A 24,887-nucleotide genomic window follows, 5' to 3' on the forward strand; every position below is an offset into this window, starting at 1 on the left:
TGATTGGTCAATTGACAGCAGTTGTAGAAGTCCTGATCGAGGAACTTGTGGTCAAGCTCGTATCTGAATCGAAAGAGGAGATATCGGTTGACCAAACGACCAAAGAAGCACTCGATGACCACTCTCCTCTGGGTGAGAATCTTGTTCTTTAGCTTCTCTCCTTCACTGGCCTTTGCCAGCTCGGGTGACTTCATCAGAGCAACGCGCCGCACGCCAGGAGTCCTGTCGGATGGACCATGATATGCTTTGTCACCAAGTAAGATAAACCTCTGTGTCCTGTAGCCATCGATCTCACCAGGGCGCTTCACCAGGTAGTGAGCATACTTCTCATGCTCCTCCTTATGGATTGTGAAGTCGTGCTTCGACGCAAGGTGATGCTTGCTCACAAACACGGCGTAGTGGGGCTTGGTTCCGAGCACGGCCACCTCAAACTTGCATCCGTAGACATGATTCTTGCCGTCCCAGTACATCTTCTGATCCTTGAAGGGCTCCTTGTACTTCCTCAGCGTTGGTATAGTTGTAGAGTCAATGATCAGACCGATGTCATTGGGATTGTCSGCTAAAGATGTCATTGGTCGAGGTATGTTGACTTCGTCACTCTCGCGGCGCTTGAACATATTGAACACCAGCTTCCGGGCGATGCAGATTGAGTCGTGGACTGTTGAGGCCGACCATCCAGTGACCATGCTTGCCAGTACTTGGATCTTGGACGCAGTTGTGTAGAGCGCCAACAAGAGAACGATACTACAGTATGTTTCATAAGTTATGGCCACCCCCTGTTCAAACAGGTACGAGTTTGATATCTCCTACAAATATGGTTCAAGATTCTTATTCACTTCCAAATATAGTAGTCCACTTTTGCTCAAAAATTTCCATTTATGAATATTTTTCCAAAAATGGAATTAATATATCTTTATCATTCAAACGATATTTTTGTTAAAGTAATGAACATGTCCATTATTTATGCAATAGTAAAGAATGAATGAGTTCAAACATCAAACACTTTGTTGGAAGAGATAGAATATTATTTATGTACATTACAATTAATCATGTCATTAACAGAAGAAGAGAGAGCTAAAATCGTGAGAGCCAGAAGGAGAGGATATTCAAAGAAATTAATATCAAAGATGTACAATATTTCCCGATCAACTGTGAGCAGGACTATTCAACGACACAGCGAGCGAGGAGACTTCAAGGACCGTCTCAAATCGGGACGCCCTTCAAAGTTTTCAAGAAGACTTAGAAGGAGGATCATCAAAGCTTTGGTCAGGAAGGAGGTCATCACTTTGGACGAGTTGAAAGCCAAACTTGAACTGAGATACGATACAGAGATATCAACGGCTCAAATATCTCGTATCGCTGCAAAGGAAGGTCTCACCTATCGCAGTTTAAGCAGGAAGAACGATCTAAAGCAAGTAAACGCAGATCAAAGGCTCCAGTTCGCTATGGCTCATCGAGACTGGACAGCCGAACAATGGGAACAGATAGTATTCTGTGATGAGACCACAATTGAGTCCAACATCAAGAACTACCGTCAACACGAGTGGGCTAGACAAGATAACAACACATTCAGTCGAGTTCATGGCATCAGGAGACTTCCCGGAACCAAGGTCAATTTCTGGGGATGTGTCACGAGTGCTGGTGTCGGATATCTCTCTGAGATTGAAGGCAATTTAGAAAACACTCAATACACGGAGATTCTTGATGATGCATACTCTCGATCCATCCGATATTATCATGGCCAACTCCCAGACTTTACACTGGCGATGGACAACTGTCCAATTCATAGAGCAACAAATGTCACCAGCCACTTGAGAAGGAAGAGGATACCCACCCTATTCATTCCCCCATATTCACCAGACATCAACATTATAGAGAATCTTTGGGCGATCTTGAAGAAGAGAGTCAAGAGAGAGCTGGCAAAGAACCCTGGAGTGGTCCTTTCCGACCTTGCCAATGAACAATGGGAGCTAATGGATGACAGCATTGTTGAGAACCTATACGCCTCCTTGCCACAACGAATGGAGGACATTATAACAGCGAATGGATGGTGGACCAAATATTGACAACCTCCTTTGTCATTATTCTAGTTCATCGTTCCGATACCTTCGATCAATTTTCGTTGCATAAATAATGGCCATGTTCACTACTTATCATTTCAACACTCTCATTCAATTATTTGTAAATAAATATAACTAGCAATAAGTAATTCAATCAAGATTAGTAGATAATTGAGTCTATTATTTAGAGAGATAAGATATCATTTGGTATCTCTTAATATTGAAGAGATATCAATCACCTATCTGTTTGCTCAGGGGGTGGCCATAACTTATGAAACGTACTGTATCGAGGTAACTGATCTTCCTCTTCCTTCCTTTTCTGTCGTGCGTTTCCTCGGTGATCTCGGGCTGACAGTCACGGTACAGGTCTTGAATCTCCAGTGTTGTTTTGGATGTCAGCTTGACAACTTGCTGCACTGGTTTCAATGTAAGACCTTTAAAGAGAGGTGACGCTTCAAGCATCACATCTTCTGTCTCTTCAATGTCCTCGGCTTCGGAATCGTGTACCTTCTCATCACCAACATGCATCTCTACTGCCCTGCGACAATCTGCTGCTGCAAATATATTATCTAGGTTCATATCTGTATCTATTTATCTCTGTGGACAGCGCTATTCAGAAAAATAGACAGCCGCCATTCAGCAAGTAGACAAGACAACAAAAAAAATGGAAAATCAAAAAAAATAAATAGAAGTTCAGCTTCGTGAATGACACAGCCATGTCTGTTAGATAGTGTCGTCCACGTATTGGTTCATGGAAACCCTCTTCCAATCCACTCGGTGAACAATCGGTGAACATTGTGTGAACAAATCGGAAGTACGTGCTGGGACCAACTTGCTGGAGTACTCTCCTGGTAACTCTCTTGGGCTTGCGCTCGTCACTCTCCTGGTAACTCTCCTGGGCGTGCAAACTGTTACAGCGCTAACAGGCACAGAAAGTAGAATCATAGTAGAATTACAAAAATGACCTTCTTCAATTAGGACTAAATTAATTCTATTATTTTGAACTTCTAAACTCTATTTCTACTACAATTCTACATTGATTAGACAGATACTCTTTTTCCAACGTGCTCACTGCTATGGCGGTGACAGGTACTGAAAGTAGAATTGTAGTAGAATTAGGAAAATTACCTCCTGGATTTAGGATTAATTATTTTTATTATTTTGAATTTTAAAACTCTATTTCTACTACAATTCTACATTGTTGATACAGATACCTTTTTTAAAAGAAGAAGAGTGTATAAAACTATAGAGTGGAGAGTTTGGAAGTCGGAAATGAAGGAGCGCCAGCTCCGGAATGTTGCGAAGCCAGCGGCGATGAGTTATCCACACACATTAACTACCAACCTAGGGGACACTTGGTATACAAAGATACAACCCAGTATGTATCCGACGACTACAATACCAAACCCAAAAAAGATCTACAATCCTTGCAAGATGTGCAAGCATCAATCAGCAACCAAAGACTTTGGTTATCTGTACTGTTCAAAGAGGTGCAGGTCACTGGGCAAGAATCAACCAAAAAAGACCTGTCCCATGTGTAACATTAACCAGATCCTAGAGTCATCCAAGGCTTGTCATTCTTGTCAGAGCAGTGCTTCCACCAGACGTAGGGATGAGAATAAGGAATATCTATGACAAGGTGGATGAAGGAGAAGCAGCAGCCACTATTCAATCTTTATATACAAATACAGTTTTAATACTTTTAATCTAACAATTTGAACTATATTAATGTTTATGTAGTTTATATGGCTGAAAGTCAAAGTCAGGATCCTGACTTTTTGTAACTAGAATACGCTATTAAATGACTATAATAAAATATGTTTTTTAATTTTTTAAAATACAAAAAATTTCATCAGTGATATCTAATTGATCCAGGTCGCCAAAATCCTTTGTAGGTAGTGAATCTAACTATTCATATCGTCGTTTGGTTAATGATGATGATTGATTGTTGTTGTCCAATATTCTGTTTAGGGTCCTCCTACTCAGGTCTGAGAATCGAGATAGGTTGGGGTCAGTGACTGGTAGCAGTTGTTTGGATAGTATCGGCCTATGAGACTTTTGAATAGTGGAGAGGTTTACACTACCAACGGGTAGTGGACTAGTTGATTGATTCTTTGGTACTACAACCTTGTTGATCCATTTATCATGATCCTCTTTCCTCTCTTTTTTGACCTTGATCTGTTTGGGTCTACCAATAAACTCATCAAATGATTGGTGTGTCTTGTATTTGGCTGATTGGATCTTGTGTTTGGCAACATATCTAACATTGTCAAACTTCTCACTTGTCCAATTGGTGTGACCATCCACAATCTCATTGTATGAAGGAGATACAATCCTGTCCTGAGAATTGAGACCCAAACAGATGAGGACAGTATTGTCAATGGTGTATCCCAATTTGGAATCAACTCGCTCTATTGACATTTGGAAACACCTGTCCTCCAGTTTGCAGATTGTGGACGGTATCATTGGACATCCTGTATAGAAACATAGACCACGTTGATGTCTCCATCTTGATACCAATGATTCCAGTGATACCATGTTGAGAATTGGTCCATAAACCAGACCATTCTTTATCATCTTGTCATTGCGATGTTTACTTGTATTGTATAATATGGTGAGTGCCTTCTTTACTTTGTTTCTCTCATAGATAATATCCAACTGAATATCCTGTCCAACTCTATGATCTGATCTTAGATCACCTTTGATCAATGTCTCCATCTGTTTGGGACTGAATCCATTAGGATTATTATTGTTCAACTCCCCAATGATCAATTGAACATTGTCCTTGGTATACAATTGATTGTGATCAATACTATCAATTGTTGCAGGCCAATGTACATTGAAACCAATCATCATTGGTATACCACTGATAGAACAACGTTGATCTTGTGAGTTGTATCTCTCCAACAACCATTGATTATCAATTGGGACAGAAGATTGGTAATCTATCCATCATTATCAAATCCAACTTCTTTCAAAGTACTCTATGGGATCTTGTAGGAATGATTTGTTTCTGTTAATGGAAACTTTGTTAATAAATAGAATAAGTTATACTCTACTACTTTACTTACAGACAATATAGACACTCATTATTGGATACAATGAATTTCAATTCATTACATGTTATACAAAAGTTCTGCTCCATAACTTTTGCTGGTAGGAAGCGAGAGCATGACATAGTTTCATACAATAATTGTTCTTTGACAGTAAAGTCATTGATCCAATTATGAATGTTAGGATTGGGTGTTGGTGGTGGAGGAAGAGGAAGAGGAGTTGGTCTTGATAGTGGTCGTGTATGTATAGGTTTAGTTTGATTTGATTTAAGTCCCCTTGTTGGTCTGTAAATGGAGGATAGTCTTAATGGTGGTGGATTGTTGATCATTATTGAGTGGAAGTATTATAAAGATATAGTGGTAGACAGTGAATGAGTGATTGTTAAGTGAACAGTACAGGTATATTTATACTGTTGTGATTCCAGGTTGGATGAGAGACCCTTCTCTCATTGAAAAAAAAAAAAGTCAATCATCTTGGGATTCTGCACTCATTTTGTGAGGCAATCAATTGATTGACAGAGTTGGGTCACGTCACACTGCCAATCACCAACCAATATTTATCTCTGTATCTTGTGTGTGATCATCATCAATATGTGAAGTAGTTTCTGCTATCGGTATTGTTGTGTCCATGTCCTTCCTATACTCTGAAAACAATCTCTGTATCATTTCCAACAAACGTTTCTTCCAATCATCTTGACCATCATCAGATACCGTACAAAAGTGTTCTATTGATGCCAACAACTTTTGAAGGTTTGTAACATTAGTTGTTGATGTCGCTCTGAATACCTTTGATAGATCCATACGACTATAGTAACAAGGAGGTTAGTCATATACTATAGCTACTACGACTGATAATACTACATACTAATGATAATCAATATATTTGTGATATAATGATTGTATCTGTTCCAACAAGAATGATGGATTGTAGCATTTGCTTATTGTCCTAGGTAGTTCATATGGTATACGATAGGCATCATCCACCCATTCATTTGATATTGTCAATAGTTTGATTATCGATTCTAAACTATCTCTATCATCATGATATGGATTGATTATTGCTCCAAAGAATGGTTCAACAGTTTCTTTTTTGTACAAGTTCTAGGAAGGTATAGTATTAGTATATATGAGTCATAGATAATATATAAATATAAAATATCTACATACTTGATAAGAAGATTGTGTTTCAATATCTCTCAATGATGGTATTGGTGGAAAGTTTGGATGTGAATGATACCATCCAACAAGATCAAGTCCAAGTGCTGCAGCTTGTTCTCGGGCCGCAATCAAAGAGTTTGGATCCATGTCACATTGAATGTCGGTGGAGAGTGATTGACAGGGAATGGCCAGCCTAACAGTGATGTACTTTTTGTCGTGATCATACTTGCCAGCCAACACTCCAATCACCTCTGTAGAGGAGATGTGTGAATGAACGTCCATTACAATCAGTGCATTCACTGTAATGTCCAATTGATAGGGTGCTGGCGTTGTAGATGTAAAGTTTAGACACTCTACCAATGTGAATGGGTCTAAAAGTATGTCGTCCTCGTCGTCATAGTCCTCTTCATCATAGTCATTGTCGTCGTCAACAAGTACTTTGATCTTTTTTGTCTTTTTCTTGTTTACTCTTGATGGATCAATGTGTCTTCTCTTCAATGATGATGATGATGGTGACAATGAACCATGATTGATTGCACCAATAGACTCCAAGAATGTATGAACTCTACCAATGGCATTGACATCACCTGGGATACTGTTCCTTGCCACTGTCTTTGCCAAGTACTGAGGTCTAATCTTATTCCAATGTGATACCAATGAATTCCTGATTAAAAGGTATCGTTCCGGTGTCTTTGTACTCGTACCCTTAAAGAACTCTGAACATCCAATCATCTCTTCGTCTGTTATTTCATCTCTTTTCAATATTCGTTCGATAGAGTTGTAGTTGTTGTTGTTGTTGTTGTGATGGTGTTGATGTGTATGATTATTGATACTGCTTGTCTTGTTGTTGTTGTTGTTACTACATATATTTACATCTTCGTCGTTGTCTATAACAACTTCGTCTTGTTCCTCCTCTATGACCTCGTGTTGTTTATCATCTGATTCAATGTCCACTTCCACATCCTCATCGTCATCATGCTCGATAACAACATTGTTTGTTGGTATTGTAGTCGTTGTTGTTGTCATTGTCGTAGTTGTCTGATTCTTCTTCTTCTTCTTTTGTGGTTGTTGTTGTTGTTGCTTGGAATGGGACGATGAATGTGCCACTGCTGCTGATACATCAGAATGATGATTGTTTGTTGGTGCCTTTGTCTTTGTCGTTGACTTTGTGCCAGTAGTAGTCTTGATCTTGTTAAAGTGTATTCGAGCATGATTCTTGACTTGTAATGGATTCCTCGTTTGAATGTATGATGCAATCAGTTTCCATTTGCCTCTTCCATATATCTCCTGATTTATTGGATCGATCGTTTAGTCATTCATTCATTCATTCTTATTTCGAAACATACCATTCCCTTCATGAACTGTAAATGCTCATGGTCTGTCCATTGAGTATTGTGTGATGGCATGCCATATGATGATGCAGAAGAGATATGATTGTTGAAACTACTACTTGATGATTCAAGTGCTATAGAACAGTGTCAGTCTTTGCACTCGCTCATCGCACTACTGTATACATACAATCGATATCAGAGTTTACACGCTTCAGCTTCTCATTGAACTTTTGAGCATGACTTCTTATCTGCTTGGCAGTCTTTGTCCTTATGAGCATCTGTATCTTCTTGTAGTCCTTTCCATATTGCTTCAAACCTTGAATAAACAATTGTTTCTCCTCTTCAGTCCATGGTGTTCTATATTTCCTCTGCTGTTGAGATCCTGTTGATGTTGATGATGTATATAGATGTACTGATTTTGATCCCTCTTGCCTATGCTTTCTATTTGTTGTATCATTGTTATCATATATTGTTGTTGTCTGTGTTGTATGATCACTCTCATCAGTGTCACTGTATTGATAGCTTATATTATTATTGTTGTTATTGTCACTACTACTTGGATGACCATCATCATCTTGATCATCATCTTCATCATCATCATCTTCACTGTCATAGTCTTCATCATCATCATCTTGGTCATCATCATCATCATCGTAATCATCTTGATCATCATGTTGATCACCTTCACCTATGATATCAATCTCATCATCATCACCATCATCTATATCATCCATATTGATGATGTTGAGTTGATCAACAAACCTATCTGTCTAGTATTATTATTATCTCTTTCGACTATTTGTTGTTGTCGTTGACGATAAGTCCGTTGTGTGAAGATTGTTCATCTGTTTGAATTCAAACAAACAAAATTTCTGATTTTTTTCAACAAGTCATCTCACTTTAAACTTGACCAATGAGTTGAATTCAAAGAGGTCAAGTTCAGATCACACCCATTCAGTCACTATTCTTACACCAAAGGTTAACCTTCATTTGAATAGACATAACTTATTATTATTATTATTTATTATCATGTAAAGTCAGACATTATAAATATATATATATAGCATAAACAATAATTAGAGATATAGATAAGATGGAAAGTTATGATGATTATGGCTACGAGCAATACAACTCTGTAGCTGTAGTATCATTACCTACTGTATTGTCAAAGAAGAAGAAGACAATTGATACACCAGCAGCAGCAGCAGCAACAACAGCAGTAGTATCATCAACAAAAACAACAGAACAATCAATAACAACAGAATCAAACACAACAACAAAGACATCAACTTCGCCAATCATTGATGGAGCAGACTCAATCTCAAAGATAAAAGATATAACAACAACAACAACGACAACAACAACATTAACATCATCAGAATCAAACAATATAACAAAACAAGACAATGCAATCAATGATCAATGTGAAACAATCATTTTGGACGACGAAGACAACAACAACAAGACAGTGATCAATGTAGACGATGCGAGTGCAACCTCACCAAAGGATCTAGTACAAGACTTTATGATGTGGAATCCATTGTCTGATGACAACACGTCCAAGTTTGAGACATTCCTAGAGCAGAGGATCAAACATTCATTCAAGGATGGTCTGGCACCACGTGAACATCAATGGAAGACCATCAGATCAGTGATCAAAGATCTAGTCTATCCCAAGCATCAATCATCATTCAATGGCAAACGTTACAACTATCTTATTCAACATGCTGCAGGCTCTGGAAAGTCTATTACAATTGCCACTCTAGTATATTTCCTTTACAAGTTGGAGGTATGTCAGAGAGGTTCTCTTATTAATATATTGCTAGTAATCATTCTAACACATTACTACTACTACTACACAGGTAAACAACAAGTTAAAGTTTGATACTATTGTAGTGATGAATGATAGATCACAATTGGACGCTCAGTTGGGTGATGTGATCATAAAGTTCTTGGAGGCCAATGGTATAAAGAGTTGTTCACGTCCAAAGTCATCCAAACAATTGCAGTACGAGATATCACATGGAAAGAATAGGATTGTAATCACGACAATGCAAAAGTTCTCCCAACTATTGCCAACGCTCAGCAAGCAACAACAAGGACACAGCGGCACACCACAGGATGCCCTCTTTGAGACCTTTTCATTCAAGACCAACTCTGTGGCCATTATCTCTGATGAGGCACATAGATCACATGGCAAGAGTACCACTGAACGTCTACACGAGTTCTTGGTTGGCAATGTCAAGCAGACCAGTCAGATCACCTATTTCAGTTTCACCTGTACGCCCACTCCTCAATGTCTAGAGATGTTTGGTGTATCATCTGGTGGACGTGACAAGAAGCCATTCTATACTTATTCAATGGAGGATGCATTGAAAGATAACCTTGTATGTATAATTTAGTTTGTTAGACTGATGGTTAGTGTTTATTAACACACTACTACATAGATCTTGGATGTTATCGAGAACTTCAATACATTAAGTGTAAATGAAGGTAAACAACTACTACAACAACAACAACAGAGTAGAAAGTTGATGGACGAGTACTACCAACAAGATTCCTGGGACAATGACGGAGACGAGATCATTCAGGACAAGAAATCCATCCAGGAAAAGTCCGTATATATATTGAATCACTTTATCAAACTGAAGAAACAGTACGACACTTGTAGCTTCAAGTCTAGAGGTATGGTGGTGTGCTCTGGCAGGAAGGACTTGATAGTGTATAAGAAGACTATCGATGCCTTGGTGGCCCAGTTGCCAATGTCTGAGCAGTTTGATACCATTGCCGCCTTCTCCCCATTCATCTATGAGGGCAAACAGATATTAGAGTCCGACGCCAACGTCAATGGAAAGTATGCTCACTACGGTTCCGACAAGCATAGAGGTATAGTAAAGGCCATCCAAGACGATAAGATACACAACAGGATAAGATTACTTATCGTTGCTGATAAGTTACAAACTGGATTCGATGAACCATCAGTAAGTAGATAATAATATAATATTATATTGACATGACAGTTTACTAACATCTATATATTATTCTTCTATATATAGCTTGCAATGATGTATATTGATAAGAAGATGTCTGGTGCAAATGTTGTACAGACATTGAGCAGATTGTCAAGAACAACAAAGGAGAAGCACAACACATCGATCGTTGACTTTGTCAATGATGAGAAGGATGTTCGTCAGATATTCTCAGTGTACAGTGGATCTACGACATTGAATGATCTACAGGGCGAGGCCTATTTGCATCAGAGGATTCAATCCGCTGCCAACAACATCAAGGAGATGTTTTCCAAAGAGAGGAATGTAAAGACTTTTGCCAAATCGATACTGTTCCACAAGAGCAACAACACTGGCACCAGCAAACAGTACAATGATGTCGAGTATGACATACAGGACTTCCTCGACATCTATCCAAAGTTAAAGTCATCAGTCATGGTGGACTTTGCATCACCAATACCTCTGGCCACTGTCCAGTCAATCAAGAAGGAATTGGATAACCTACGACAACAACAGATGGATTCGATCAAGAATTCAAACAATACGTAAGTTTATATATTCTATTGTATCAGTGGACCCAGTAGACTAATACAATACTTTAGGAACTACAACATTAAGGTTAGGATGGATACTTTAACTGATCTAGAGGCCAAGTCTTCTCTGGAACACTCCCACAGCAATGTTGATTACGATGCTGACTTTGCCGCAACACTTTGGGCAGACAAGAAGTCCTACCAGAGTCCAGAAAAGACAAGAGAGAGTACTATTCAAAGACTCAAGCAGACTTCTGTATGTATAAAGAGATTGACTTTTAAGGTCCATCACATACTAACTCATAATAATGTTCTAGAAACTACTCACAACTCCATCGTCATCACCAACTGTGTCCAGTGCACCTCCTTCCCCAGCCATTGTCTACAACAAGTATGGTATTCCAATAGCTCCCTCTGGAGGTACAGCTGCAGATAGCAAACCCAAGGCTGCACCACCTGATCGTTCCGTTAGTGTTTGGTCAATAGCCAGCAGATCAAATCTTGGTAAACGACCAATGCCCCAATCTACTGCAACGCCGCATATTCAACCAAATAAACGAGTGACAGGTTCTGGATGACGAGTCAAAGACAAGCCGACCTTTTATATATAATTACTCTACCCTAATCGTACTCTTCAATTTCTCCAATCTCGAATTGATCTCCCTCCATCAATACATCATATCTATCTGGTTGTATCTTTTGACTACTGGCCACTCTTCTGGCAAGCTGTGTAATGTTGTCTGTGAACTTGTACAGTACAAGTCCAACAAAGACCACCAACAGCAATGATAGCAATACAATGACAGTGATCAACCATCCACTCATTGTTGTTGAAGAGCCACCTTGGAGCGTAAAGAAAATTGTGTTGGTATGATCGTTTCCAATCATTCTTACACGTATTCTAAACGATCCTCTTGGTTGTTCAGACAATTGTACCATGGCAACACCATCTCGGTCAGTGACATTTTGGACAACCTTGCTTAGACTCGGGTGGAATGTTCCATCTCCAGTGATAATTGTAAACTCTACCATTAGTCCTTGTGTTGATGATAATGAACCATTGTTCTTGATCTGAATGGCCAAATGATCGAATGATGTACGTCCAGCTGTCAACAGTTGATTGTTGCCTGATACTATACTCAAAGAGATGTTTTGTTTGCTCAGAGGTGAGCATGCTTCAGACACTGGAGCAAATCCAATGGTCCTATTATGTCGATTGAAATGTACGTTGTAGCCTTGTAGTCCAACATCACCAAACAGTATGGATACCTTTTTCACATCGATTGGGGAGATACCCAGACAGTACTCTTCATTGTACACGACCAAGTATTGAGTGGGAGGTATTGATATCTTGATCGGTTGTGATTCAGTGTCTACGCCCAGTAGATAAACGGTTGGATATTGATTGATCACCTCCTCTGTCAAGTTGTAACAATGTCCATACCAAAGCTCTTGGGTCTTTGTACCAGGTAGATGTGAATAGTTTACAGCCAATTGACTGATGAATGCATGAAAAGAGTCTGTATTAAAGTATAATAATGATGTACCTGTATCAACTGTGTGTGTACCAAATATAAATTAGTTCACTTGTAATTAAATTTGGTTGTACTTGGTCTACTTACCAAATGATGGATTAGATAATGGTATACTATTAAGTAATACATCATCAACCATTATACCAGTAAAGTTGACAGCATAGTAAGAGGCACTATCAACCATTGGTAGATATCTCATTGGAGCACTGTTGTACTGTTCATCCACGCCACCAAGTACCAACACTCCACCTTCAATATTCATACACAATGAGAAACTGTTTGATATATTGTACCTGTCCACAATCTTTCCAAATATATCATCACCATTACTTCAGTTACAAAGTTAGTATGATATAGTTTGTTTGACTTTGTTGATTGATAACATACTCTGGATCAAGTGATTGAATAGCCATTCCTAGTATACCATCTCTAACTCTCTTGGAACTTGATACTGGTGGATCACTGTACTCATCATAATGTGAAGAACATTGTAATTGTCCAAATCCTGGTGGTGTTGGCATGATTGGTTACAAGGTGTCAGGAGAGTCCATGGATGTTATATTGATATATATAAAAATACATACTCATTGATTCTGATTTGATACTACCAAATGTAGCATTGACTGTTAGTCCCGCCAATGTTATACTGTCTGTTACCAAGTCACCATTGATGAATGAACCATCCTGGTAGCTGAGCTGGAACTGACAGACTCCATCTCGATTGCATTTCTTGCATTTGGGCAAACATTGTAGCTTGGACGATGACATACTGTTTGAATGCTGATAGAAATTGTCTAATTGATGGTCTCCACATCGACAATTGGTCTGAGTCTGCTTGTCTGCAAACAACATGCAAGAGGCATCTGGAATTGCAAGTGCCGTGGAACCCGTATCAATTTGGACGGTGAACATCTGTGAGGGAGAACCAACCAATATCGGTGCATAGTATTCATATGTCTTGGTCAATCCACCATACATAAACATCTTATTGTTATTAATAATATCGTTGTTGTTGTTGTTGCTCTGGTTTTTGATGCTATTGTCATTGTCATCAATGTGAAGTAGGATTCTTGATCGACCATAACCAACTGTTTCTATTGGTAGTTGTTGTGTATTCTCTTTGGACGCTGTTGTTGAAATGACCTTCTTATGCATTCTTATTGTATGATAAGGTGGTGCAACACCATTGTCTGCCAATACATGTAGATCATGAAGTAACAATGACAATAATATGATTGATATTATCACTCCAGTTGTTGTATGTAGAACTTTCTTCATTTCTAATATATATATCTAGTTATAATACAACTACTACTACGTCTACTTCTACTACTACTTAATGAATGAGATACTATGGAATACATGATGATGGCCTGTTGTTGAGGTGAGTGTGAGTGTGTGTGTTGTTGAGGTGCTACAGATAATCAAGAAGCATTGAATGAATGTGTGTATGTGTGTGTCATCGGACTTGTTAATAAGTAGTAGAACACACCTGTTGACCTTCAACCACACATATTCACTCATTCACACCACACATCATTTACTGACGACGAACTTCCATGTCATTACTTTATTCATTGGATTGACCTTCTTCACCATCATTGGATGTAGTAGGTAGATTAATAGTGGTATTGGTCTTGCCAAGGGATATAGTGTCATCTAATCCATCCTCCTGGTTCGTTGGTGCCAATGGATTGCTTGTCCAAGGTCCATCCTCTTTGTTGTTGCTATCAAATACTGATGCTGTGTTGTCTTGGTTGTTTTTGGTCGAGGACTCTGACTCTGACTCTATTGGTGGGACGAATGTTGGCTGGGCAAAGAATGGTGATGATGTAGATGTTGTTCCTGCTGCTTCGTCATTTTTGTTCTCTGACTCTGTTTCTGTTGTCTTCTCCTCGTGCTTCTTCTCTTCCTCTTCCGGCTGCTGCTGCTGATCATCATTGGCAGGTTCTTCACTATGTTCTGTGGCCTGTTGTATAGTGTCATCATTCACTGTAGTATGCTTTCCCTCGGTAGAATGCTCCAAAGATGATGTTGGTACTGCCTTCTCCTCATTCTCTTCCTTCTTATCCTCCTCCTCTGGTTTGACATCCACTTCAGTAGCTGGCTCATCAACCTCTGTCTGCTGCTCTGCTGGTACTGATTCCGGGGCAACTTCCTCCATTGCCTTTGGTTCCTCAGTTGGTACTGTATCATCTGGTTGTTCGGAGACTACTGGCTGTTCAACAACTGGTGGCTCGACCTTCTCGTCATCTTCCTCTGTTTGCCTCTCCACATTGGTTGCTGGTTGCTCATCAACAGTCTCTGCCGGTGGGATATCCTCGACATCAGTTGCTGGCTCCTCAACCTCTGTCTGCTGCTCTGTTGATACTGATTGCATGGCAACTTCCTCCATTGCCTTTGGTTCCTCAGTTGGTTGTTCAGAGACTACTACTGACTGTTCAAAAACTGGTGGTTCGACCTTCTCGTCCTCTTCCTCCTCTGGTTGCTTCTCCACATCAGTTGTTGGTTGCTCATCAACAGTCTCTGCCGGTTGGATTTCCTCAACAACAGTTGCTGCTGTTGGCTCTTCAACCTCTGTCTGCTGCTCTGTTGGCACTGATTGCGAGGCAACTTCCTCAATAGCCTTTGGTTCCTCAGTTATTGGAGCTGGTTGCTGGACGACTGGTTGCTCATCCTGTGAGGTGGAAGCAGATGTTGTGGACATCTCTGTGCTACTGCTGCTGTCAGTTGTAAGCTGGTTAAATGTTTGACTGGAAGCTTGAGTGCTGCTACTACCAAAGACGTGGCCGGTGGACACTGGTCCAGTGCTGGAAGAAAATAAGGGTGTCTGTGTAGTCTGACCGAAGCCATGGCCGCCAAACATGGACGATGTAACTGGCTTCTCATTGGATGACATCCATGATTGGTTGCTTGATGATGCGCCACCCCACTGGCTGCTGCCAGTGTCCAAAGAGCTGTTGTTTGGCTTAAATGAGAATCCACTACTGGCAAACATGATGGGCACGCTTGTTGTTGTCGTTGAGGATGTGGAGGTTGTTTGTACGTCACTCTCATCATCAGTGTCAACATCATCATCATTGGTCGTTGGTTGATTTGTTGTGGCTAGCAGTGAAGAACTGTCAAATGAAAGTGTGTCGCATGGTGTTGGTGTTGGTACCGTCGTCAATACATCAGTTGACTCGACTGTCTCTTGAACCTGTTGCTGGGGAGTGTTCACCTCTTGAGAGTGCAATGGCTCGGGAGTAGCGTGGGTAGTAGTTGCTGGAGGTGTGCCAAACACAGAGTTGCTAGCAAAGATTGATGGTTCTGGGTTTGGTTTGTTCGTGTTTCCAAACACAGAGGCACTGGACGTTGTTGGTGCAGCACTACTTGTGGATGCCTGGGCAAAGATAGATGTTGGAGCAGTTATCAAGGCCAGAGAATGTGGTTGAGCTGATCCACCGGTGGCAAACACTGATGTACTTGATGATGCTGCTGCTGGTTGTTGATTAAAGACAGAGGTCGGGTGTGTCTTGGTGGAGTATATCGAGACACCCAAATTAGGTAGGCTAAACACTGACTTTTGTTGTTGGGCAAATACAGAGCTGGTCTTGACATGTCCCATTATGGGCTTTGGTGGCTCATCTTGACTTGTGCTGGTGGACGTGGAAGGAGTAGCTCCAATACTACCAAATTGAATGCTAGATGGAGCGACTGTCTGACCGGTCGCAATGAACGATACGTCAACATCATCAACCTTCTCGTTGGTGGTGGGGTCATCATCATTCTGATCATCATCATTATCTTCATCATCATTGGTGTCATCTTCATCTTCTTCTTCATCTTCATCTACATCATCATCTTCCTCTAGACTAAGGTTCAATGAACCAAATGTCTCAACCTTGGCTGGACTGGTTGGTACAACCGTGTCTTTGGTCATTGCTTCTGCATCCTTAACGATCTCAGAAGATGTCACTGAAGTTGACTCGGTACTAGCTGTCTTGTCAGTGTCTTGATTGCCAGACTCCTTTGAGGGTGGTGTAAACAAGGTCGGCTCCGAAGCGGGTGGGCCTCCAAACAAAGAGGTACTAGTGGTGTTGTTGTTGGATGTTGATGAACTACCGAATATGTTGATAGGCGGCGAAGTAACCTGTGGAGCTGGTGATGTTGATCCGATATTGACTTGTGGTGGTGCGTTGGCAGCACCTGGTACACCAAGGTGACCTGGTAGTGGTGAGGATATCGGTGCACTACCAAAGAGACTGGTTGGTGGGACTGCACCTTGTGTTGCACTTGGTGACGATGTTGAGGCACTACCAAAGAGACTGGTTGTTGGTGTGATACCTTGGACACTGGTCGACGATGTTGGAGCACTACCAAAGAGACCTGGTGTAGATTGCGTTGGTTGTCCAGAGGTCTGAGCTTGTTGACTAGGGGAGGAACTAGATTGGGTCGTTGTTGTCGTTGTTGTTGTCGTACCAAACAGATTTGGTGGAGAGCTGATCGACTGGGTTGATGGTGGATTAGTACCAGCAGCTGTTGATGTAGGCAGAGTAAAGAGACTTGGTGGATTGGAGACTGCCGATGGGGTTTGTGATGCTGTCGATCCTGATGTAGGCAGAGCAAAGATACTTTGAGACGATCCAGTGGTTTGGGTAGTCGTTGTTGTTGGTCCAAAGATACTTGGGGAGGGGGCCGTTGTTAATCCTGATGTAGATGGAGCAAATAGATTTGGTGGGGAAGTCACTGCCTTTGACGGAGAAAAGACACTTGATGATGGTGTTGGAGATGCAGAAGAGACAGCTGGAGCAAAGATACTTGTTGGTGTGGCAACTGTATTTGCAGTGGATGAGCTTGGTCCAAAGATGCTTGCTGGAGACTTGTTCATATCAAACACACTGGTTGGCTGTTGTCCAGATGTGGCTGGGGAAGCAAAGATACTTGGTGTTGGCTGTGCAAAGACACTTGGAGTTGAACTGGATGTGCTAAAGACACTGGTTGGAGGTGTGGTAGATGTGTTGAAGTTGGTTGAAAAGATTGACTGGCCTGCTGGGACATTGGGGACTGTCGCTGTTTGTCTTGGAGCAAACACTGATGATGGTTTGTTGCCTTGGACCATGGGTGGGGGAGGTGGTGGTGGCGCTGTTGTATTTGGTACAGCATCGAGGCTTCCAAAAGAAATTGGGGCAATCGGTCTGTTTACATCTTCTTCTGGCTCTTCCTCTTCCTCTTCTTCTTCTTCCTCATCTTCCTCATCGTGTTCGTCTTCCTCCTCCTGGTCATCCTCGTCATCTTCGTTGTCCTCCTCGTCGTCCTCTTCTTCCTCTTCCTCGTCCTCACTATCTTTGGACACATCACCTACTACTTGATCGACCTCATTGTCCTCACTCTCTTCATCATCCTCGTCCTCTTCTTCTTCATCATCCTCCTCGTCATCATCATCCGATATGTCAATCTGCCATCCTGGAGCAAGCTTGTTATCCTCCACTGGTACAGATGGGCTGGGAGTTGACTTGGGTGGTGGTGGCACTGGCTGCCTTGGTACTTGACAATCTTTGCAAAGTCTGGCAGAGTCATCATTGGCCACCTCACAACACTTGCACTTCCATTGTCCAGGCTTGAGCGTTGCGGATTGATCCGGGAACAGTGAGGCTGGTGGTGTTGCATTCAAGGTCGGATTGAATGTGAATCCAAGAGATGTTGATGTCGATGATGTTGCTGTCGTTGGTGGGAATAGTGCTGGAGCATTGGTATCTGGTCCAACAACAACCTTGGGCTGTACTGGTGTTGCCGGGTCCTTGGCCACCTTTGGAGTTGGCTTGGCCACCTGACACAGCTTGCACAACTTATCAGTGCTCTCATTGCTCTGATCACAGCACTGACACTTCCAACCACCCTCTTTGGTGGCCTGGGTTTGACCTGGGAAACTGGTAGTGGCTGTGGGATTGAACGTGAATCCAGTTGTGCTTGTTGGTGAAGTAGTGGTAGGAGCAAACGGGGATGTCTGGAACAGGTTTGAGCCTGTTGTTGAAGAAGAAGGTGTGTTCAGATTGAGTGTGAATCCGCTGGTAGGAGTTGTTGGATTGAACAAGTTGGTCACTGGTGCTGTTGTTGACGGAACAAGCGGCGATGTTGTTGCTTTGGTAGCATTCTTGTTGGGTATCTGGCACACGTTACAAAGTCTATCTGTGAGCTTGTTCACTGCCTCACATGCTGGACACTTCCACTGGTCATCCTTGATCGATGATTGAGGGAACAAGCTCGAAGTGTTTGATGATGTTTGATTGGGTGTGAATCCACTTGTAGGAGTGTTCTGATTGAATGTGAATCCGCTGGTTGGGACAGTAGTTGGTGCAACTGTGGTAGTTGATGGATTGAACAAGTTGGTCACTGGTGTTGCTGTTGCTGTTGCTGTTGTTGTCACAGGCGATGTCTGTTCTCCAAGTCTATCAGGGACGATCAGGTTTGATGTGTTTGATGATGAATTGAGTGTGAATCCACTGTTCGGTGTGGAGGTAGTTGGTGCAACTGTTGGATTGAATCCTCCAGCTGGTACACTTGGAGTAAGGTTGAACATGATTCCTCCAGTCGTTGGTAATGATGTCGATGTTGTAGCCTGAGAAGATGTACTAAACAGACTTTGTGCGGTGTAGGTGCTGGTGGGATTGGGATTGAGATTGAACAAACTACTGGTAGTAGATGGAGTCGTCAGTGTCGACTGTTGTTGCTGTTGGGTGTTAAACATGTTGAATCCACCAGTTGTGCTTGGAGTCGGCGTGGCAATGTTGAACAATGAAGACGATTGTGTAGGAGTTGTGGTGGGTGGAGTGGCACTGAACAAGCTGGGTGTAGATGTCTTTGGACTGGGATTTGGTGCGTGACACAGCGTGCAGTCTAACTCGGAATCCTTGCCAATCTGTTGGCATGACCGGCACATCCACTCACCAGCCTTGAGTGTTGGTTGAGGCATCACCTTGACTGGAGTCTGTGATTGTTTGCTTGGTGTCGGTGGGACGGACGAGGTTGGGGTGGTCACTTGAGTTGTGCTCGGGAAGGTCATCTGTGGCTTGAAAGATTGTGTCTTAATGTCCTCACCAAGTGCAAAGGAGATTGGAACACTTCGAGCGTTCGAGCCTGTCTCGCTGGTACCACTTAGCAACGAAGAAGGAGTTGGCACAAGTGACTCAAACTTCTCATTGTACATCAGTTGTCTCTTTACCAACTCTTGGACATCGCGTCTATCACCTCTTTGGTAGCTACCACGACCACCAATTGGCTTGAATGGTGACTGTTGCTGCTGCTGGTGCTCATCAGATATGTTCTTGATGGCCAATGGCGATGTGGTTCTGATTGGCGTCTTGAATGGCGATGGCAAGATCAACGAAGATGCATTGGACAAGTTTGACCAAGAGTCATTGAACGAAGGCTCCATCTGAAGTTTGTCCTGCAGCTGCATCAACTCCTCCCTATACTCTTGTATCTGATCAAGATATTGAGAGTAGTCAACCTTATGACTCTCCAAGTCCTTGATATTATAGTTCTGGCACTTGTTCAAATATTGTGATGCTCTCTGCATCAATGACTTGAATATCTCTTTGGTGTATGCCGGGCTGAGAGATAGAGAGAAGGATGTTAGTTATTGATCAAACAATCAATCAATCAATCAGGTGACATACTTTGAAATATTAAAGGTAATGATATCAAGGCTCACTCTGACAGTCTCAATGTTGGCGGCGGGGGTGTCGGACTTTACAAAGTGTGACAATGCTTGCTTGAACACTCGTCGATCCTTGTACAGTGTTCCAAGTGCCAGGTGTATGTTATCCATCGTTACTTTGGACAACCTAGGTTGAATAAAGTATATGAGTGTTAGTGATGGTGTTGTTGATAAGATGGATGTGTAGACTGATGGACAGACTTACCTCTTGGATTGTAGTGATCGAGTGTATAGTTTGATTTGAATGGATGGGATATCCATTGACTTGTAGTCTGGCTGGCTTGATAGTAGGTAAGGCAATGCCTCGGCGACACGGTGACTAATGTCCAGACTTAGGCACTCGCCATTAGCCAGTACATTGTTAAGCTCTACCTGTAATGCAAACAGTGATAGATCAGCCTTTTGTTGTTGTTGTTGCTGTTGCTGTTGTGTTGTTGTTTGATGTATCTTGATTGGCGTTGTCTTGAACTTGATCGTCAACAACTTGGATGGTGTTGATATGATTGATGATGTGTTGTTGTTGATGTTTGATTGTGATGTCCTGAGTGGCTGTGCGTGGACAACCATTGATCGCCATAGCTTGACGTTAAAGTCAGCGGCGGTTGTGGTGTGAAGTAGCTCGTGCTGGTCAACAAAGACGCGCAGATCGCTCGGACTGGACTGGTAGGTCTGCTTCAGTGTCTCGTCCGCCTCGAATATGAGACCAACGACAAACACCAGGATGTTGGAGAGTGTGACTGGCTCGACGCCGCGCTCACCCGTCGTCGTCTCGGCCAGACGCGTGATGAATGGCTGGAACAACAGCTCTAGCCACTTGATCAGTATCGAGTAGTTGTTGGACACTCGCTTCAGATGCCACAGAGAGTAGTCCACAAACCTCGCCAAATCATTGGGCGACTGTTGTAACAAGCGTAGATCATTCATCTCAATGTCGGCAATCAAGTGCTTCTCGATGTGATTCTCGTCCAACACTGCTCCCTGCTTGTAAAGATGTTCAAAGTACTCGGTGTTGCTGTTGGTGTTGTTGTCTGCTGATGCTGCTGCTGCTGCCTTGATGCCCTTAAAGTATTGAAGGAAGTGCTTCTTATGATCAATATGACGCAGACTGAATAAAAGTTGTCTGGCAATCTCTGCGTATGTTTGTCTCATCTCCAATGAACTCCTATCTGCAGGAGATGCGACTAGTGGGAGAGTTAGTCACTGGAACTATTCCAATCAATGGCATACATATCCTTACTTTGGAAAGCCTCAAAGTAGTCTGTGAATGGATAGCCTTGCTTTGGATCAAAGCTTTGATTAAAGATTTGGTAATCCTTGATCAGACCGCAATAGTAGTGGTAGCGGGTCTTGAACAGGTTGATGGCGGTGGTGTAACGATCAGTTGACAAGTCGTCAATGACTACCTGCTGCTGCTGCTGCTGATTGGTGTAGTGAAGGTATCGTGAGATGTCCGACTCGAGCGCCAACACCTTGTCTTGGAATGACTCGAGTTCAACTTTGACACGAGAGTAGACGGCCTGGTCCAGGGGCGAGGCCAACAGCAGTCTGATCACTCGGTCGAATGACTCGACCAGCAGTAGATGGAATCGGACAAACTCCATCTTGGCATCGGTGAGCACCTGACTGACATAGGGTGCATTCCTCAGTGTTGCCGTCTTGAACTCTGGTTCCATCGTGGACCAAAGTTGTTGCAGATGCTTATGAATGAACTCCCAATATCTCAGATTGTTATGATATCGCTCAACACTAATTCTCTGATGTGAGTTGTCATCAGTTGGGGAGATGATCAAGAAGAACCTAGTGTATGTATATAAGGTTTGAGTTAGTGAGTGATGGATTCATTCCAGCGTCGCTCGTCAAGACCGAGACACATACTCGCTATAGTTGGCTTGTGTGATCATTAGCTCAAGATAGAGGATGGTGAAGTGGATGTGATCGGGATGCTGGACTATTGCCTCGCTGAGGAGTAGTGCCGCGTCAGGGTAGAGTTTGCGCTTAATGCAATACTCAATGTTTAGTTCGAGTGATTGCAACACTTCTCTAATCTGTTGTTGAGTTTGTTGTTGTTGTTGAGATGACTTGAGTATTGTAGACTTCTCCTTTGTCAGCCATTGATTACATTGATCCAACTCCTCGTTCAGAGGAGACTCCAACTTTAAGTACTGTTTAATTATATTGATCAACTTGTCCCGATAAAGCAATGTACCAACGTTGCTCTCAATGGATAGCCATCTTTATGTATAAGTTTGATTGGTTGATTGATTGATTGAGTGATTGAGTGAGTAAGCGTCACTATAATGACATCAACATCAATCAACATACCTTGTTAGTTGTGATATATTCTGACGTATTCTTTCATCGTGACTCATCAACAATGAGAAGTTACTGGATGATGTTGATATTGATGTTGTTTGAAGTTGTCTACTAATGTCATCCATCATTATTTATTATATATATCTATTATTAATTACTACGTACGAATATCAAACACTAATCTGAATTTTTGTCAGAACTGACCAAGTTAGTTGAAGTTGATCGAGATCCATGAGGCACACAACCAAAATAAGAAAGATGGTGTTTTTGAACTTCAACTTGGTTTGAGAACCAAGACAAAGAGATTATTAATAAGACTTGGATCAGGTCAATTAAAAACCAAAAACAACTATATTATTCAAATATATATACCACTACTAAATATATATTTCTATTCAAATAAATAAATATTTCTAAAGTATATTCTTAATACTATGGACACATCTCCAACTACCAACCTTAATGAATATATTGAGAGAAAGAGAAACATAACAGTACTCTATGAAGTCCTTCAGGAATTGAAAAGATCGATACCAGGTGGTTTGTCTCATCACTTTAACTTTGACAATAATCAAGAATTCAGTCGCTCATCAGTACTCTTTGAATATGAACAACTTCTTTGGAAAGCATCTGTGACAAAGGAGTTTGCTTTATATCCAACTGGTAACTGGGTAAAGTATATATACATCAAACTGCCAAATGTTGGATATCTCTACTCTACAGACTATATTGATTACTCCAACCCATGTAAAAGGGACATGTTTAAGATGGTTCAAGAGACAATTCCATTCATTCAATCTCTACAGTCTATTGTACCATTCAATGACTACACAACGGAGATTTATTACAAGAAACATCAAAATAGACTCCAAGTGCGTTTTGAAGAGAAGACTGTTATTGATCAAACACTCTTACCATGCATCTTCACAATCATATTTGAGGATAGACCATATGAGAGTGACATCAATCATCATCGGTATAGTAAGAGTGAGCTCCAGAAAATCCGTCTACAATTTAACAAACAACAATAGGGACTCACATTAATTGATGGATAAACAATAACATCGATCAATCGTTAACGATTCATTTTTAATAGTCTGGGAGTAGAAACTCTTGGTCTTTCTGGAAGGAGAACTTAATTGTGCCAAACCCAAAGAGTGACTTGTCTTTGGGAAATATAAAGTATCTCAACTCTTCATTGCAGATCAACTTGACTTTGACATTGTTGTATTTGATTTTGATTGGAATTGGATATTGACTCCACACACTGACTTCAATATCTGTCGACTTGTTGCTCTTGTTGTCCTTCCCAAAGGTGTTCAGAGGTGTTGTTGATGTTATAGAACTGTTTGTGGATGATGTCTGTGCATTATGCATTGCCTCTTTAATATAGACAGTGAAAAGCACATAATTAATAAGGAATGAGCGTTGTGATGGTATCTTATGTATACCAAAGCTGCTCTTCCTGTTGGAAATATAATGGATCGCCAAGTCCATTGTATTTCTAAACACTTGTCTAGTAGCCACCGACACTGCTTCCAAATGTGATCTTAACAACTGAGTCTCTCTACATTGTGCCTCAAGCCTCGCACTGAGTTCATCTACCTTCCTAGCCAGTTGTTCAACTGTGACCATCTGATGATTTGAACCATTATTGTTTGATTCATAATCGTCATTGTTGTATGTCATTATAGATATGATTTGTTATATTATTAAGTATTAATTCTAATCATTGATCGAGTACTTAATTTGGAAGTATTCCATTTAATTGTTCTTGAGATTCAGAGATAGAAATCATATTCCTTGAATCCCAAGTGGTCCTTGCCTCAAAAAAAGAAAACAGAGGAGATGGATGTCATTACACCCACCTGAGGTATTCGGAATTTCAGGGGGTAATTTCTCTGTGGGGATATTTGTGCGTGAATGATGAAGGTTACAGGTCTGAGATAGTTGTAGACGTGATTCATTTAATTAATTTCCCAAATTATTAAACAAACAGATAATATTGTTGTTCTATAGATCATATACTATCTAATCATATATAATATATCTTATACAAATATAATTATACGATCATTTTGATATCATCTACATGTACTATTATTACGAGCATTTTTAAGACATGTCAGGCGTACCTCTTAGAAATACTCCAACCAGGATACAGAAAAAGGACTATAAAGAGAGAATGGAGGAAGTC

General features: G+C 41.2%; 4 protein-coding genes across 4 annotated transcripts; 1 reads left to right on the forward strand and 3 right to left on the reverse strand.

The window, feature by feature from the left end:
• Positions 1-6,168: 6,168 nt before the first annotated feature.
• Positions 6,169-8,336, reverse strand: SAMD00019534_119300 (hypothetical protein; the record flags this gene model as incomplete). Its single annotated transcript, XM_012892855.1, has 4 exons — positions 6,169-6,198; positions 6,281-7,558; positions 7,618-7,649; positions 7,790-8,336. 4 exons carry the CDS (start codon positions 8,334-8,336, stop codon positions 6,169-6,171), a joined length of 1,887 nt encoding a protein of 628 aa, XP_012748309.1.
• A 571-nt stretch (positions 8,337-8,907) lies between these two features.
• On the forward strand, positions 8,908-11,573 carry SAMD00019534_119310 (hypothetical protein; the record flags this gene model as incomplete). Its single annotated transcript, XM_012892856.1, has 6 exons — positions 8,908-8,968; positions 9,084-9,391; positions 9,465-9,989; positions 10,050-10,583; positions 10,659-11,155; positions 11,213-11,573. Coding segments are annotated over 6 exons (2,286 nt in total), but the record flags the coding sequence as incomplete, so codon positions are not given.
• Positions 11,574-11,764: 191 nt separating this feature from the next.
• Positions 11,765-13,656, reverse strand: SAMD00019534_119320 (hypothetical protein; the record flags this gene model as incomplete). The annotated part of the gene is made up of 4 exons (XM_012892857.1): positions 11,765-12,663; positions 12,766-13,007; positions 13,066-13,183; positions 13,263-13,656. 4 exons carry the CDS (start codon positions 13,654-13,656, stop codon positions 11,765-11,767), a joined length of 1,653 nt encoding a protein of 550 aa, XP_012748311.1.
• Positions 13,657-14,248: 592 nt separating this feature from the next.
• On the reverse strand, positions 14,249-22,815 carry SAMD00019534_119330 (hypothetical protein; the record flags this gene model as incomplete). The annotated part of the gene is made up of 6 exons (XM_012892858.1): positions 14,249-20,270; positions 20,337-20,504; positions 20,583-21,543; positions 21,615-22,174; positions 22,253-22,609; positions 22,700-22,815. 6 exons carry the CDS (start codon positions 22,813-22,815, stop codon positions 14,249-14,251), a joined length of 8,184 nt encoding a protein of 2,727 aa, XP_012748312.1.
• Between the last annotated feature and the right edge of the window lie 2,072 nt (positions 22,816-24,887).

Source organism: Acytostelium subglobosum (assembly GCF_000787575.1).
Source record: "Acytostelium subglobosum LB1 DNA, scaffold: scaffold36, whole genome shotgun sequence".
NCBI classification, from domain to species: Eukaryota; Evosea; class Eumycetozoa; order Acytosteliales; family Acytosteliaceae; genus Acytostelium; species Acytostelium subglobosum.